General features: G+C 39.9%; 1 protein-coding gene across 4 annotated transcripts in view; it reads left to right on the top strand.

The window, feature by feature from the left end:
• Positions 1-9,920, top strand: part of TGFB2 (transforming growth factor beta 2) — an 83,807-nt gene extending 73,887 nt beyond the window's left edge. For 2 of the 4 annotated variants that reach the window (XM_045455745.1, XM_045455746.1), the window contains 5 exons: positions 330-462; positions 586-696; positions 2,198-2,375; positions 3,580-3,733; positions 7,096-9,920. In XM_045455745.1, the coding sequence (XP_045311701.1) occupies positions 330-462; positions 586-696; positions 2,198-2,375; positions 3,580-3,733; positions 7,096-7,254 (735 nt within the window). In that variant the 3' untranslated portion in view covers positions 7,255-9,920. Of the gene's footprint in view, positions 1-329; positions 697-2,197; positions 2,376-3,579; positions 3,734-7,095 lie in introns of all 4 variants that reach the window. The other 2 variants (XM_045455747.1, XM_045455744.1) reach the window with 2 other exon arrangements.
• Positions 9,921-15,347: the final 5,427 nt, after the last annotated feature.

The raw sequence follows: 15,347 nt of genomic DNA, 5'->3' as shown, positions 1-15,347 counted from the left end.
GAATAGAATTTATGGCTGAAATCTTGCAAAGCTTATATCAGCAAAGTAAAAATAATTACTGTCACTTTCTTTTAGACACTTGGCTTTAAGGTTCCTCTCACCTTTATCCTAACACACAGATGACTTAGTAGCTCTATTTTTCATGGCAAATGGCCTGGTGTTATGTTTTTATGCTCACGGCCATGCTATTAAATGACAATACATGGGGATGATACCAGAGTGGAGCTACGTTTAGATAATGAATTGGAATAGCGTTAATGGTTTTGGGTTAGGCATGCTGTCCATATGCCAGCTGAGCTTTTTCCTTTCTCTCTCCTTTCCTTCCCCAGATTCTCAAATCCAAAGACTTAACGTCTCCAACCCAGCGCTACATTGACAGCAAAGTTGTGAAGACAAGGGCAGAAGGCGAATGGCTTTCCTTCGATGTAACTGACGCCGTTCACGAATGGCTCCACCATAAAGGTTTACAACCACCCTCTGTGTTCATCCCTAGCTGTTCAGTGACCTTAAGTTATTGTAAGTTGATTGCAGATTTAAGGGTATTGTCACACATCCAAATGACCTCCTTTACTTCATGTTTTCCAGACAGAAACCTGGGATTTAAAATAAGCTTACACTGTCCCTGCTGCACCTTTGTACCATCTAATAATTACATCATTCCCAATAAAAGTGAAGAGCTAGAAGCAAGATTTGCAGGTAACTGAAACTTGGTCATTTGAGGTGGGGGAGGGAAGGGCCTATATTGATAGTCTCATGGGGGACGAAATCAGTTTGCAGGTGAAATCGGGATTGTTTGGTGAGGCCTGGGGAGTTTTAGTTGTGTGGGTAAAAAAATGGTTGGATAAAGATAATATAAAGGCAGAAAGGATTGGGACAAAGGAATTGGTTCCCTCTTTACGTTGCTCAGTGCCCGGTGATGACCGGGCAGTAGTAACTGGCTGATTCATCAACTTCCCAAACTATTAGTCCATTAACCCCTTTGGTCTTCATTTAAGCGAACCAACTTTCCACCCGTGCTGGTATTACAGACGACAATAGCGGACATTCAAGGAAATCCATTGATAATGCCCCAGACCCAATGTCGGGAGCTCACAACTGTATTTCACAGAAGGGAATCTCTTCACACCACAGCCTCTTTAACTAACCTTATACGGATCAGAACACTCCACCTTTCCTAGCAAACGGCTTCCTCATCAGACTTTTATAATCATTTAAAAAACACATAACTATAAGTCTTTAGTTTTCCCCTATTTTGCTTCCCTCTTAGTGATTAGCCAAAGTTCAAGGAGAGTGAAGAGATACCAAGGGTTTGAGGCAACTTCTCTTATTAGATAACCAGTTTGGAGATGAGCGTTAAGAAGGAAGTGTGCTGCGGGCTAGTGCTGTATGGACTCCATACCACCGCATCTGGGAGCTGAGTTCCCTTCCCAACCACCACCACCTGAGACCTTCATCCTCATGCAGAAGGCTACAGTGGCCCTTACTCATGGAAAAACACTCCCAGAAGTCTAGAGATTTATTTCAGTCTCTAACCTAGCCATGATTCTCTAGAGTGTGGAGATTAAATGCTTAAACTGGCAGTCTCTTGAGCATGCTTTGGGGAGCTCGAGTTTCTAAATCTCAGATGGAATCAGGAAAGTGTTGAGGATGCCATAAAATAAATGAAAAAGCCCTTTCTTCGCCGCTTCCCAAAATAGCATTAGGTAAGGGTGACTTCTGTTTCACTTGAACCTAATTCACTGCAATTTAGTGTAAGTCTCGGGTTATGTTCATTAGAGAAATCTTCTGACTTTAGTAGTCTTAGGAAGAGAGTGGACTGGTGGGTGACAAGGCATGTTCTTTTCAGTCGCTGAGGGACTGAACGTGGCCTCAACTGAGGGTTGACTAAAATAAACGACCTAGGTTGCCCTTGGACTATGGTCAAAGGCCTCTTCTGTAGTGATCCTCATAGCCAACAAGCCCTGACTTGGACACCGAGCTGCCTCCTGACAAGAGCAGCTGCAGTTAGAAGTGTTCCTTGTCACCTCCAATTGTCTTCTTATGTCCTATTTACGTGGGGAATGACTGTAGCCAGGTGATGATGCTGTTGTGGTCATCACTGCCATTTGTGATAGAATACAAAGCAAAAAAAAAAAAGGCTGGTTATATTTGATGAAGGTAAAGCTAAATGTTTGTTACCCAAATGCATTTTTTCAAGGTATTGATGGCACCTCCACATATACCAGTGGTGATCAGAAAACTATAAAGTCCACTAGGAAAAAAAACAGTGGAAAGACCCCACACCTCCTGCTAATGTTGTTGCCCTCCTACAGACTTGAGTCACAACAGTCCAACCGGCGGAAGAAGCGTGCTTTGGATGCAGCCTATTGTTTTAGGTAAAGGAAATAAAAATAAGACAAAGTAATTATGTCTGTTGACTCTTGTACTGCCTTTGCCCTTTCTTATCAATTGACCTAAAAACTGCACTTATTGCTTGAGGCCAGGTACATACAGTACAGTATAGCCATCATATCTCCCAAGGTCATTCTTCCCAGAGGCTTAAAACAGTTTTTCTGCGTTGTAGTCATTGGCTTCTTGCAATGAACCAAGGGTGAAGTCAGAAAATTAGCTCCTGAAGTTGTTTCCCAGATCTCTCGGAAGCACCTGGGGGTTGAAGAAGAAATTGAGCTCCTTGCTCCCCAAAGCAAATACAAGTTTACTTGAGGGGTATGGTGATGGGTCCTTAATTGGAAAGACTCACTATCTGTATTGGAAAACCTTTCCCTCCCCCACCCCCAACAGTAGAGTGCCCATGGTCATACCTTTTGTCATAGTAACAGATATGAGAGAAATAGAAGCAGAATGCTATTTATTGTGTCATTAGCTACAGAATATGAGGGACTAAAGGCAACTCAAATCTATTTCCCATTCTTATAAGAGTTCATGGTGGAGACAGTGCTAGTGTTCTCCTGTGGTTTCTTACCAAGCCTCATAAGAGGAAGTTTCTCTTTTTATTTTGAGAGCTGGGGAGGGGGGGCGGGCGGGTGGGCAGTGAGGGGTTCTCACTGATGAGAACTGCTCCAAGAGTTCATGAGTAAAATGGCTTTTTTTGCTCGCCACAGTCGATGGTTGCACTAAGCAAGGCTCCACGTTTTTTGATCTCTGTCTCGTTCCTGGATCAAGAGACATGATAAAATGAAGGATTCATTCTCAAAGGAAAATGTCTTAGGTGGTTCTTTGAAAATAGCTGTCGTACTTGATTCATTTTATATTTGAAAGGGCAATTAAGGCTGGTTGGCAAAACTGATCTCTTCCAGCCACCTCTCTGCGTATATATAGTCATTCTAGGGAAAGGTTTGACGTTGAAGGGTATGGCCAAAAGACTCAGGGTATAGAATTCACAAGGGAAAGTAGTCCAGCAAATCACCGTAACACTCCATCATGGAAGTCGTTCGAGATTACTATAAAACCATTCAAACCTGGCCCATGAAATGTGCTCATTGGATGCCATTTGAATGAGTGAATGAGTCATTTTTCTGACTTGGAATGAGGGGTGGGGGAAATCAGCTTTAAAATCTCCACCGCTCTTTCTTCTAACAGAAATGTGCAGGATAATTGCTGCCTACGTCCACTTTATATTGATTTCAAGAGGGATCTTGGGTGGAAATGGATTCATGAACCTAAAGGGTACAATGCCAACTTCTGTGCTGGAGCTTGCCCGTATTTATGGAGTTCAGACACTCAGCACAGTAGGGTAAGTATTTGGCCTGTGTCTCTTCTATTCTTGGGTTGCTAATGTGTACCTGCTGAGAGTATGTCCAGTGAATTCTAATTAGCCTGGTGCCCACTCATCAACACACTTGAATGCGTGCTGGAGAAATCCTTTTGAGTGATGGGGAAGAATGTCGGCTGCAGGTGAAATCAGAAGTAACAATGACCAGTTTGAAGAGTAGGTTTTGCCTCCCTGATGAGATTATAGGCAACCCGAAGACAGTGTTGTTTAATTGCTTTCTTTTTATCTTATATTCTCAACAGCTGTAAGTGATTGGTAGCTATAAAAACTCAATATGTCACTTAGTGTCACATATACAGCTAGGATGTGAAGGGACCCAGGTCCCCATCTAAAAGAGGACCTGTTATCACCTACATCAGGGACTGTCATAGTAAAGAAAAGTTTGAGGACCTCACCTGATGGCATGGCATCGTGACTCACCAGCGTATGGCAATTAAAAAGTCATTTATATAGCCAAATTATGGAAAGAGCCCAAATGTCCATCAACTGATGAATGAATAAAGAAGATGTGGTGTGTGTGTGTGTGTGTGTGTGTGTGTGTGTGTGTACACACACACAATGGATGGAATAAAACTTGGCAATGAAAAAGAATGAAATCTTGCCATTTGCAGCAACAACGTGGATGGAACTGGAGGGTATTATGCTAAGTGAAATAAGTCAGTCAGAGAAAGACAGATAGCGTATGTTTTCACTCATATGTGGAACTTGAGAAACTTAACAGAAGACCATGAAGAAGGGAAGGGACAAAAATAGTTACAAACAGAGAGGGAGGCAAACCATAAGAGGCTCTTAAATACGGAGAACAAACTGAGGGTTGATGGGGGCAGCAAGGGCGAAGGGAAAATGGGTGATGGGCATTGAGGAGGACACTTGTTGGGATGAGCACTGGGTATTGTATATAAGCAATGAATCATGGGAATCTACTCCCGAAGCCAAGAGCACACTGTATACACTATATGTTAGCTAACCTGACAATAAATTATATTAAAAAAAATAAAGATTAAAAAGTCATTTAACTTCTCTAAGCCTCAATTTCTTATCAGTAACAAGGAATGTTTATGTTAAAAGTGATCTTTAAAATAACAATGCCAAATTCAAGAATAGATGTAAAGAGCAAGACGATGAAATAAGTGAAAATGATTTGAAAATTAGGATCTCTAAGTCTTTATAACCCAAAGTGAACAAGAATCTAAATATTCTGTCAAGTTACTTCAGTGAGGGTAGAAGGCTAATTCAGAGAGCAAGTCCTAGATTGGATGTCATGGGTTAGTAGCCCAGATCAGCAAAGACTTTTTCTATGTAGTGATGCCTGTCCAAGCCAAGTGTTTTTTCCTGGTACCTCATAATGTAGGGTTTTAGAGATGGAAAGTTATCTTGTCCAAACATCTCATTTTTCTAAAGAAATCCGGGTCCAGATTGTGTAGATTACTTGCCCCGGATCAAACAGTTGGTGACAAACCAAAACTTGGAAGGCATTTGGAAGGCAGGCTTCCTGGCTTTATAACCAGGCCTCCGTTTGCTCTGTCTTACTGAGTTTAATTCCTGAAATGTGGCTACACATCGGGGTTATGCCTCTGTAAATCTCCTTATTAAAGAGGCATTAGAAAAATTGCCTTCACTGCAGGGTAGGAAAATGAATCTGCTTCCAGAAGGATCACATAATGCATTCAGCTGAATTCAAGAGTTTTGGGGTTATCAATTATTTTAGACCATCTGCATTATAAAATTTCTCTTTAATGCATATGAAAAATCATGTGCTAGCAGAACATGAAGTCTATTTATTTATAAATGCCTACATATGCTCGACTTTAAATTGACAAATAGGACTCTCCTTCCTTCAGCTGTTTTCCCAACTCCCCTGTAGATTTTGGCACTCCAGGCTGACCATGTGCTTGGCCATGTGAGGAAAGCTTGCTCATGTCTGTCCCTTTGTCTGAGCTCTCTGGCCAGCCTGCTTCAACTGGGCTGTGGCCACAGTAGCTGTAATGTGGGCAAGGCCCAATTGCCAAGTAGAAACATAATTCCCCTCCCTGATACACAGAGGGAGTGTGTGAAGGCTGAGACCATGCTTGTTTTTCAAGGAGAGAGGAAGAATAACTGTCATGGTCACAAATATGTGGTTTGGACAGTTACCCAGGGAGCCAGAGGTAGTTTAATAAAGTAGTCAGTGTTGCTGCACTGAACAGACCTTCTGTCTTAGGCTGAAAAAATGGCCGTGAATGTCGAGGAAAAGGTCACTTGCTGTTTGCCTAACACATTAATGGAATCCTTGGAAATGTCTCTTTATCATCACTGGGGAACCTACATACTTCCACTGGTAAAAGTCGCATACTCCTTTGATATAAAATGGAGTTAGGGGCATAGAACCAACTCTAGAACTTTCTCTTCATTCCATTTTAGGGCTGGCTATCCACCCTCCAACTTGGGCACTACCATTTGCCACGTGAAATCTAAATGGAGGGTTGATTATCATTGTTGTTTGAAGCAAAACGTAAGAAAGTGAATGAGTAAAAATACAGATTTCTTTTAATATCATTCTTAATTAACTCTTAACTGCTGAACTCTCGATCATATTTATGAAGCAATGATAAGTGAAAAGAATTGCATCTTTTTCTCTTTTAAATGAAAATGTAGGTGATATTAAATTGGCCTGAGAAGACACAGCACAGAGAGGTTTCACACTGCAGACAGGTGTCTTTTTCTATGGCTAAGGGTAGACGAAAGCTTTGGTGGTAGTTTTAATGAAACCTGTGATTCTTCCACTTCTCCGTATATTCACTTCTTCACCGAGTGCAGGAGTCTCCTTTCATCCAGAGAAGACTTACTAGGGCCATCAGGTCAAAACAAAGTCCAGAGAATCTCTGACCACAAGGGAACTCTAATCTAGGTGGGAATTGGAAATATACACTAGGTTACAAAGAAGTGTAGACACAAGAACAGATACTGAGAGGACCAGCTTTTTCGACGGCCAGGCAAGTATGTGCAGCAAAGTAGAGATCGAAGTGAAGGATTATTGGGGAAACTGTAAAATCTGTTGAATGAATGACTTTGTGCAACCTGAGCTTCTACAAAATCATCTGTTTACGATGTATGAGAAAAGGATTCTGTAGGAAAATGATGAATTCAGTGATTACTAGGAACACATATCAAGTTGACCATAATTGGGGGTTAAGAGAAGGAAATTGACCAAAAATAATTTAAATTGTCTCCTGAGTACTGTGACTGATAAGATAACAGTATGGAATGGTTCTTTTTAAAGTAATTGCCACCCCATTTTTTTTGGTCTTTTCCTATGTTTTCTTCCTTCTCCTGTGTCCTTTCAGGTTCTCAGCTTATATAACACCATAAATCCAGAAGCATCTGCTTCTCCTTGCTGTGTGTCCCAGGATTTAGAACCGCTAACCATTCTCTACTATATCGGCAAAACACCCAAGATTGAACAGCTTTCAAATATGATTGTAAAGTCTTGCAAATGCAGCTAAGATTCTTGGAGAAGTGGCAGGACGATAATCACATGGTGGTGATGATGAGGAGGACGACAAGAACAATGACAATGTTTGTAACAAGAAAACGTAAGAGAGCCTTGCTTCAACAGTGTTAAAAACATTTTGAAAAAAGCGGTACTAGTTCAAACACGTTGGAAGTTTGTGGTTGTGTTTGTTAAAAATGGCATCTGAAACAAAACAAAACAAAAAATTGAAGGCTTTATTCTACATTTCATCTACTCGGTAAGCAAGAGAGACAAGAAGCAAAACCTTTTTTTTTTTTAAGACAAAAATAAACACTGGAAGAATTTGTTAGTGTTAATTATGTGAAAGGAACAACCAAACAAACAGGAAAATCCCATTAAGTGGAATTGCTGTACATACTTTTCCTATCCCATGCCTCACTTGATTTTTCTGTATTGCTATGCAATAGGGACCCTTCCCGTTCTTACCTTTAGAGTTAACAGTGAGTTATTTATTGTGTGTTACTATATAACGAACATTTCATTGCCCTTGGAAAATAAAACAGGTGTATAAAGTGGAGACCAAATACTTTGCCAGAAACTCATGGATGGCTTAAGGAACTTGAACTCAAACGAGCCAGAAAAAAAGGGGTCATATTCACGGGATGAAAACCCAAGCGAGTTATTATATGACCAAGCCAGCCTGCATTAAGATAAAGACCCTGAAAGCACATGCTATGTACCAACTGCCTAAGGAAGCTTCTTGTAAGGTTCAAAACTGAAAAGCCTGTTAATAAAGGAACTTTCAGTCAGAATAAGTCTGGAAGATTTTTTTTTTCTTTTTAATTGTAAATGGTTCTTTGTCAGTTTAGTTAAACCAGTGAAATGTTGAAATGTTTTTGATACGTACTGGTCAAACTTCAGACCTGAAAGTATTGCCGTATAGCTATGCTATTGGTTTTTTCCTTCGTTTCAGATATATGTAACCGTACCTATATTATTATAATAGATGGGTATAGAAGCCAGTATAATTGGAAACACATCTGCAGATCTCCTTTGCAAACTATTAAATCAAAACGTTAACTACTTTACATGCAATGTGTAAATTTCTACCATATTTTTAATGTTCTGTAATAATGTCAACTATGATTTAGATTGGACTTAAATTGGGGCTCTATTTTTAATGATCGCTCAGAACTGTGTGTTTCCTTTAGCTGGCCAGTACTTTCGAGTAAAGCCCCTATAGTTTGACTTGCACTACAAATCTGTGTTTTATAGTGTTTCCTCCACTGTGCTTTGTGCATTGTCCATTATTATGACATAAGCTACCTGAGTCCACTTGTCCTGTAGATTTTCTTTTATAAAAAGGACAGATTCAAGTTCAGTAGTCTTCCTCCATCTTCTAAGCATCCTTACTAATCAGTTCAGATGTTAACAGTCTTCTATTTTAGGAAAATTGGGGAATATTATAGATGTATACATAATTGAGCTGAAATATTTTAGTTTTAGCAGAGGCCTAAGGATCTGACTGTAACTCGGAATCTTTGTGGCTGAGTTAAGAAAGGTTTCTGCAACTTGGCTTAAACAGTATGCTCACCGAATTCTATTGTTAGTAGAGATCAGACAGTTCATAGGAAACATCTTTTCCTTTAATCAGGTTTTTAGTGTTCAGGGGGGAAATGGAAAGATTTACATATTTCTTGATTTCTTTTTTAAGGGAGAAAAAAAAAAAAAAACGCCCTGGTCAGCCTAAGTCACTCAGTTTATTTCACGGAAGTTAAGGTTTTCATGTGTGTTCTTTGAGGGTTGAAAGGTACAAGCCAAATCCTCCCATGATCAAAAAGTGATTTTTTTCTCTGAATGAGACTTCTCTAGATCTGAGGCGAGAATTTACCTTGCTTTAATAAATGAATGATTTGCCACATCGTTGCAGGGAAGGTACCCTTCCGCCAGGGTTTGTAGGAGATGACAGTTTGCCAATTGTCCCTTATTCAACTGTAAGATAAAAGTTAATAGGTAAAACAATGGAATATTTGCAGCGTCACCTAAAGGGCAGGATGGCGAGGTGCGAATCCAAGTGAAATTGTCTGATAACCTGTACTTCTAGATGTCTGACTTTTCCTGGCCGTTCATTAAATGACAAATTGGATTCGCAAATTTGAAAACTGGAAAAGCGAGAGGGGGGACGCCCTACTGGTGAACAATCTTTGTGTTGGGTGTAACCCAATCCCAGAAATGAGTGTGTTGATTTTTTTTCCTTCCGTTTTCGATGAATTCTATGTAAATCACTTTTATTTCTGCAGGTGTTTTCCTCTCAGATAGAATGACGTTTGTTTTGTATTATTTTGTCTTTCCTCATGAATGCACTGATAATATTTTAAATGCTCTATTTTAAGATCTCTTGAATCTTTTTTTTTTTTTAAGTTTGGGGTTCTGTAAGGTCTTTACTTCCCATAAGTAAATATTGCCACGGGCAGGGAGGGATGTGGGAGGGAAGGGGAAGATGTTAGTATACGGGTGGGGTGGGGCTGCAGTTTTTATATGTTAAGCAGCAGTACAGTTTTCTGGTTGGCATGGTTTAAAAAGAAATGGACTATAAGATTAGCTGTTTTGTATTTTGATGACTGAATATGCTGTATTTTAACATGATGTATGTCTGTTTTGTGGTGCTCTAGTGGTAAATAAATTATTTCAATTCTATGTTGATGTGTTTTTCCTATCATGGTGTTATCATTGAGACTAGAGAACACCTCTCCTGCAATGAGAATCATCTCAAGCTGGGAAAGTCATACAGCTTTAAGACTGTGCTCTTATTCTCAAGGATATTCACTTCAGAAATGTCATGGTTTATAGCCCATGAGCCAGGGCATATGTACCAAGGACTAAAGAAAGCCCTGTGCAGTCTTTTTATTCTCTTGTTTATTGCTATTTGGTCATTGTTTGAGATTTAGTTTCCATCCAGCTTGACTGTCTACCAGAAAAAATGCAGAGAGATGTTTGAGCCATGCCTCGGCTTTCTGGTTCCATGTTCTGCCAACCCCAGGGCCAAAAGAACCGGTCTAGACAGTATCCCCTGTAGCCCCATAACTTGGATAGTTGTGGAGCCAGCCAGATATAACAAGAGCCACGTTGCTCTTTGGGATGGGTGTTGGGAGCAACTACTCTTCTGTTTCACCCAGACCACTGCACCAAAAAACCCTGGTTCCCGCAAAGTGCTTTGGCTGTTGCCTATAAGACCAGACTTTGCAAGTGAGTTGCCAGTCTCTTAATAAATGGAACAAATAGAAAAGCAGTTGGGGCTCAATCTGGTTGTCTTGCTTTATCTCATGAAAAAACCAGTTTGTGCCCATTGTCGAAACCTCACATGGAAACAAACCATCAATGCAAGTGTTTAGGTAGAATAGAGAATAGTCCCTTTTCTGTGATCCTCTGTGTTTCATCTTTCATACTCAACTCCTTGATAAAGGAAGTGTTTCACTTGAGCACAATTATTTCACACTTCTCTGCAGAGTGGCCAGTACCAGGCCTATCCCCCCCAGCCCACATCACCTTCATGTGATGAATAAGAAAAAGAGGGTGTCGAGGTAAAGAAGAGAATCACCTAATGGCCATATCAACTTCGCCAAGCTTGTCAACCACTCTGAGCCTTGTTTCTTTAATCTTAAAATGAGGATGAGACTGCCTGCTTTACAGGTTTTGCACAGTTTGTTTTTGCTTCCTTGTTGTTAAGTGAATCTACGCATGAAAAGAATTTCCTTTGGTGTTTGGCCTGTAGTTGCTGATCAGTAAATGGTAGTCTTGATATTTCTCAAGTTGTTCTGTCTTTGGCTTCTTAGCAATTCCACTGTAATGAGCTTTTTATATTCAGACTGTAACCTGGGCCTATATTTCCCCACCTTGAGAGTGAATGTGTAAGCCCTCTAGACTCTAATCTCATAAATGGATCAAACCATCAGTTATTTCTGAGAATATTCTGTGATTCTATTTGTTAAACTTTTGGTTACATGTCTGACCAGAAATTGTTAAAAATAGCGGGGGAAATGTTCGTGTAAGTCTTTGCTTATGTCTACCAACTAAAATTCAAAGTGAAAGAGACAAAATGGCTAGTTGAATGACCCATTTCCTGAGATGATGATGCTATAATTGCAGTTTGCTGAGCACCTACCAGGTACTGTTCTCTGTTAACCTGTTTAACCTCACATATTACCTTATGATGTAGGTTTTTTAAAATATATATAACTCCATTTTACAGGGAAGTGAGCAGATGCAGAATGGTTAAATCATGTGTCCAGGATCCCCCAGTTTGTAAGGGAAGGGTCTAGAATTTCAATACACTAGCTACTAGGCATATGTGGATTTTGAGCAGTTGAAATCTGTCTAATCTGAACTGAGATATAACAAAGTGTAAATACACACATCATATTTCAAAGACAGTACAAAAAAAGAATGTAAAATGTTTCATTAATTTTTGATACTGGTTACATGTCTAAATAATACTATTTTGGCTATATGGGATTAAATAAAGTATATTATTAAAATTAATTTCACTTGTTTCTTTCTACTTTTTTAAAAAAAATTTTTTTTTCAATGTTTATTTATTTTTGGGACAGAGAGAGACAGAGCATGAACGGGGGAGGGGCAGAGAGAGAGGGAGACACAGAATCGGAAACAGGCTCCAGGCTCTGAGCCATCAGCCCAGAGCCCGACGCGGGGCTCGAACTCCCGGACCGCGAGATCGTGACCTGGCTGAAGTCGGACGCTTAACCGACTGCGCCACCCAGGCGCCCCTCTTTCTACTTTTTTAATACAATTACCTTAAAACTTAAAATTACATACGTGGCTGACATTTGTACACCGTGTTCTATTTCTCTAGCATTCCTTTTTGTTCTTAGGATTTCCATCTCTCCGCTTACATTGTCCATCTATCCATCTCTCTCTTCTTGCATGTCTACTTTATCCTTTAGAGCCCTTAACACATTAGTCAAAATTGTTTTAAATTCCCAATTTGATAATTGCAACATCCTTGCCATGTCTAATTCTGATGCTTTCTCTGGCTCTTCAAATTATGTTTTTGCCTTTTAGTATGCCTTGTAATTTTTTCTTGCTAGCTATACATGACATTGGGGAAAAGAAACTGCTGTAAACAGGTCTTACTAGCTTAGTGTTGAGTCAGCAGGGGAAGCATTCTGTAGTCTCTTGGTGAGGTTTCAGTCTTTTATGGAACCTCTGCCTCTGGACTGTGAACTTCACAAGAGTTTCCCAGTTTTTTTCTCCACCACCATTAGGTGGCACATGATGGTTAGAGTGGGCTTGAGTTGCTTTTTCCCTTTTCTAGGTCCATTAAGTTCTGATATTCCAGCTAGTTAACCTTTGGTTAATTAGTTGCCCTCAAGGGTAGGCCATGTCAAGAACAGAGTGCTTGGGTATATTTCAAAGTGGCTACTTTTCTGCTCTCCATGTTGGATGTACTATGGAATTGTTCTCCCATGGTAGAGCTCCTGGAGGTAAATCTTACAATATTGTGGGGTCCCCCGTGTGACTGTGTTCCTCCGGAGTTTTTATCTCTCAGAGTTGTTTGCACTGAATCTTCTGCAATTCATGCATTATGGTTCAGTTTTTCCTACCCTGGCAATGTTTCTTGCACTGGTTCCTGCTTGTGAATCTCTGGTCTTTTTATTTTATTTTATTTATTTTATTTTTATTTTTATTTTTATTTTTAATGTTTTATTTTTGAGAGAGAGAGAGAGAGAAAGAGAGCAGGGGAGGGGCAGAGAGAGAGAGAGAGACACACAAAATCCAAAGGAGGCCCCAGGCTCTGAAATGTCAGCATGCAGCTCATTGCAAGCCTTGAACCCGTGAACTGCAAGATCATGACCTGAGCCAAAGTTGGATACTTAACCTAGTGAGCCACCCAGACACCCCGTGAGTCTCTAGCCTCGTAAGCAGTGATGGCCTGTATTTGCCTGTCTGTTTCTCCAATTCTAGAGGCAGCAGTTTTCTCCTCTTTTATGGATCCAAGAAGACTTACTGATTTTTCAGACTGTTCAGGTTTGTACCAGTTGTTGAGATGAAGTGGCCACTTCCAAGCTCTTTACATGCAGAATCAGAAACTGGAAGTTCTATTTCTATTAGACAGCTCTAGTGTAGAATTTGGAAGCAACTCTCTTTAGAAACAAAAGCTAAACTACTCCCATAAGCTATATTGCCAGCTTTTGCTTTTGTAATTAACATATGGTTGAACACCATTAAGCCAAACCCTATGAAACTAGTTTTGCAGGTCATGATTTGTTGTATATTGGCAATTCTTTAGGGTTCAACCTAACACTTGGCACCGATTGACTAATGTGGTAATGAAAATACAAATATTATACAAGCCCCACTGACAAGACTCTTGATAAAATGGATGGCTACACAGCAGCAAAGCTACTAAGAGGGACAGTATAACCTACTTCTAGAGTCATTGAAATATTGTATTGTTTTCAGTGCATAGAAATCTTCATCTGTATACCTGTGAGAACTTTTACTGCTGTGTCTAAGGGGGAAAAAGTCAAAACACTCATTGTGCTCATTTGAGTTACTGGTCTTGAGAAGACATGGCTTTTCTATCTGTAAATAAGGTGTATTGGAGCTTCCTTGGCTTATAGGCCTTAGATGGGTGCATCTAGGCTTTATATTCAGGAAACTTACATAAGGGAGGAGCTGTGTTTTTTGTCATTTTTTTAAGGAATAGAAATTACAAATACAAAATTTGATTCAGAGCCTTAGAAAGGGCCTATAAAAATGAAAAGCCAGGACATTGTGAATTTTAAGAGCTTTACTGCAAACCTGCCTCTGGGCTTTAAGCTGACACATGCTTTTGTTTCTATCAAAGACTATTACCTTGTAATTCTAGCTGAAACTGGGTTTCATCTCTTTATTGTTAATCTGCTAAAAATCGGTTTTAAATCATTTTAAATCAGTTGCTCTATTTTCTGCCCTCCCTGCGACTCTGCAACCACGTTTTTTGTGCTGAACAAAGGAAAATAAGATCCTGGTTTATAATATTCCAGGTCAGAGATAATGAAGGAAATGTTATTTTTAGATCTCTTTTGAAATATCCAACGAGATCCCATGAGATTGCAGAAATTGTTAATATACATATTTGATCATTATATCAATAGATATGAATAACTTATTAAAGTTATTACCTGAAATTATAATAAGAATGCCTTTTTAATGGCATTTTTTAAAAAATGAAGGAATCGCTTCAGGTTTTTTCCTGACTGTGTCTTAATTTCCCTGAAATACTTTGAGTTGGTTTCTTGATTTCAGCAAGTAATGGCTGTTTGGAGAAGAGAGGAGTATGTTCCTGTAATTGGTCAGAGACCTAGTGAAAGGAACAGAACGTACTGAGGGAGGCTCTGTACTGTGTGATCAAAACTAGGGAAATCAGCCTGTGAGAACAGACATAATTAAAGAGCAAGGCAAGAAATTAGTGGTAAAGAAAAAGGCCCAATATAATCTCTCTGGCTTTTCCCCCAAAGTAGGATTTTCTCTCCTACACATGCCAACCCAACTGAAAGAACACAGATGTGTTACTCAGGTGACATCATGAAGGTCTGGCCAGCCCCAGCGATGGAAACCCTCTCAGGCCCACATCTCCATTCGGAACCATATAGAAAATCCTGAATCTCAGGATGTTGGGAGCAAACAAGCTAAAAAGTTATGTAATCCAATACTGCTCTAAAGGCGATGTGAAGTCATGCAGTTTGGCTAGTCCTCAAATATGGGTGTAACGCTAATTTCTTCATTTGAAACAAAATTAAATTAAACAGTACAGAAAACTGAGAACTTTCAATCAAGTGGCGGTGGTTCATTTTGCGAAATATCGAATTTCACATCGCCATGTGTGTGCGGGCATCTTCCCCCTGCTCATATCTTGGTGTTCTGAGAAACCACTGGCTGCATTCAGAGCCCGACAGAGGTGAACTCAATAGAAGGTGTCATGGAGCCCCAGGGAGGTCTGGCCATCCCCTGAATATGCCTACTTGTTACAGCCTCTGATAGTCAACAATGAGGAATTACTCCTGTAGGATTTTCCTTGTGTGTGTGTGTGTGTGTGTGTGTGTGTGTGTGTGTGTGTTTCAA

This window comes from Leopardus geoffroyi, chromosome C3 (assembly GCF_018350155.1).
Source record: "Leopardus geoffroyi isolate Oge1 chromosome C3, O.geoffroyi_Oge1_pat1.0, whole genome shotgun sequence".
In the NCBI taxonomy this organism is placed as follows: Eukaryota; Metazoa; Chordata; class Mammalia; order Carnivora; family Felidae; genus Leopardus; species Leopardus geoffroyi.
Note: the sequence above shows the minus strand (reverse complement) of the source record. Positions and strands in the feature narration are given on the sequence as shown.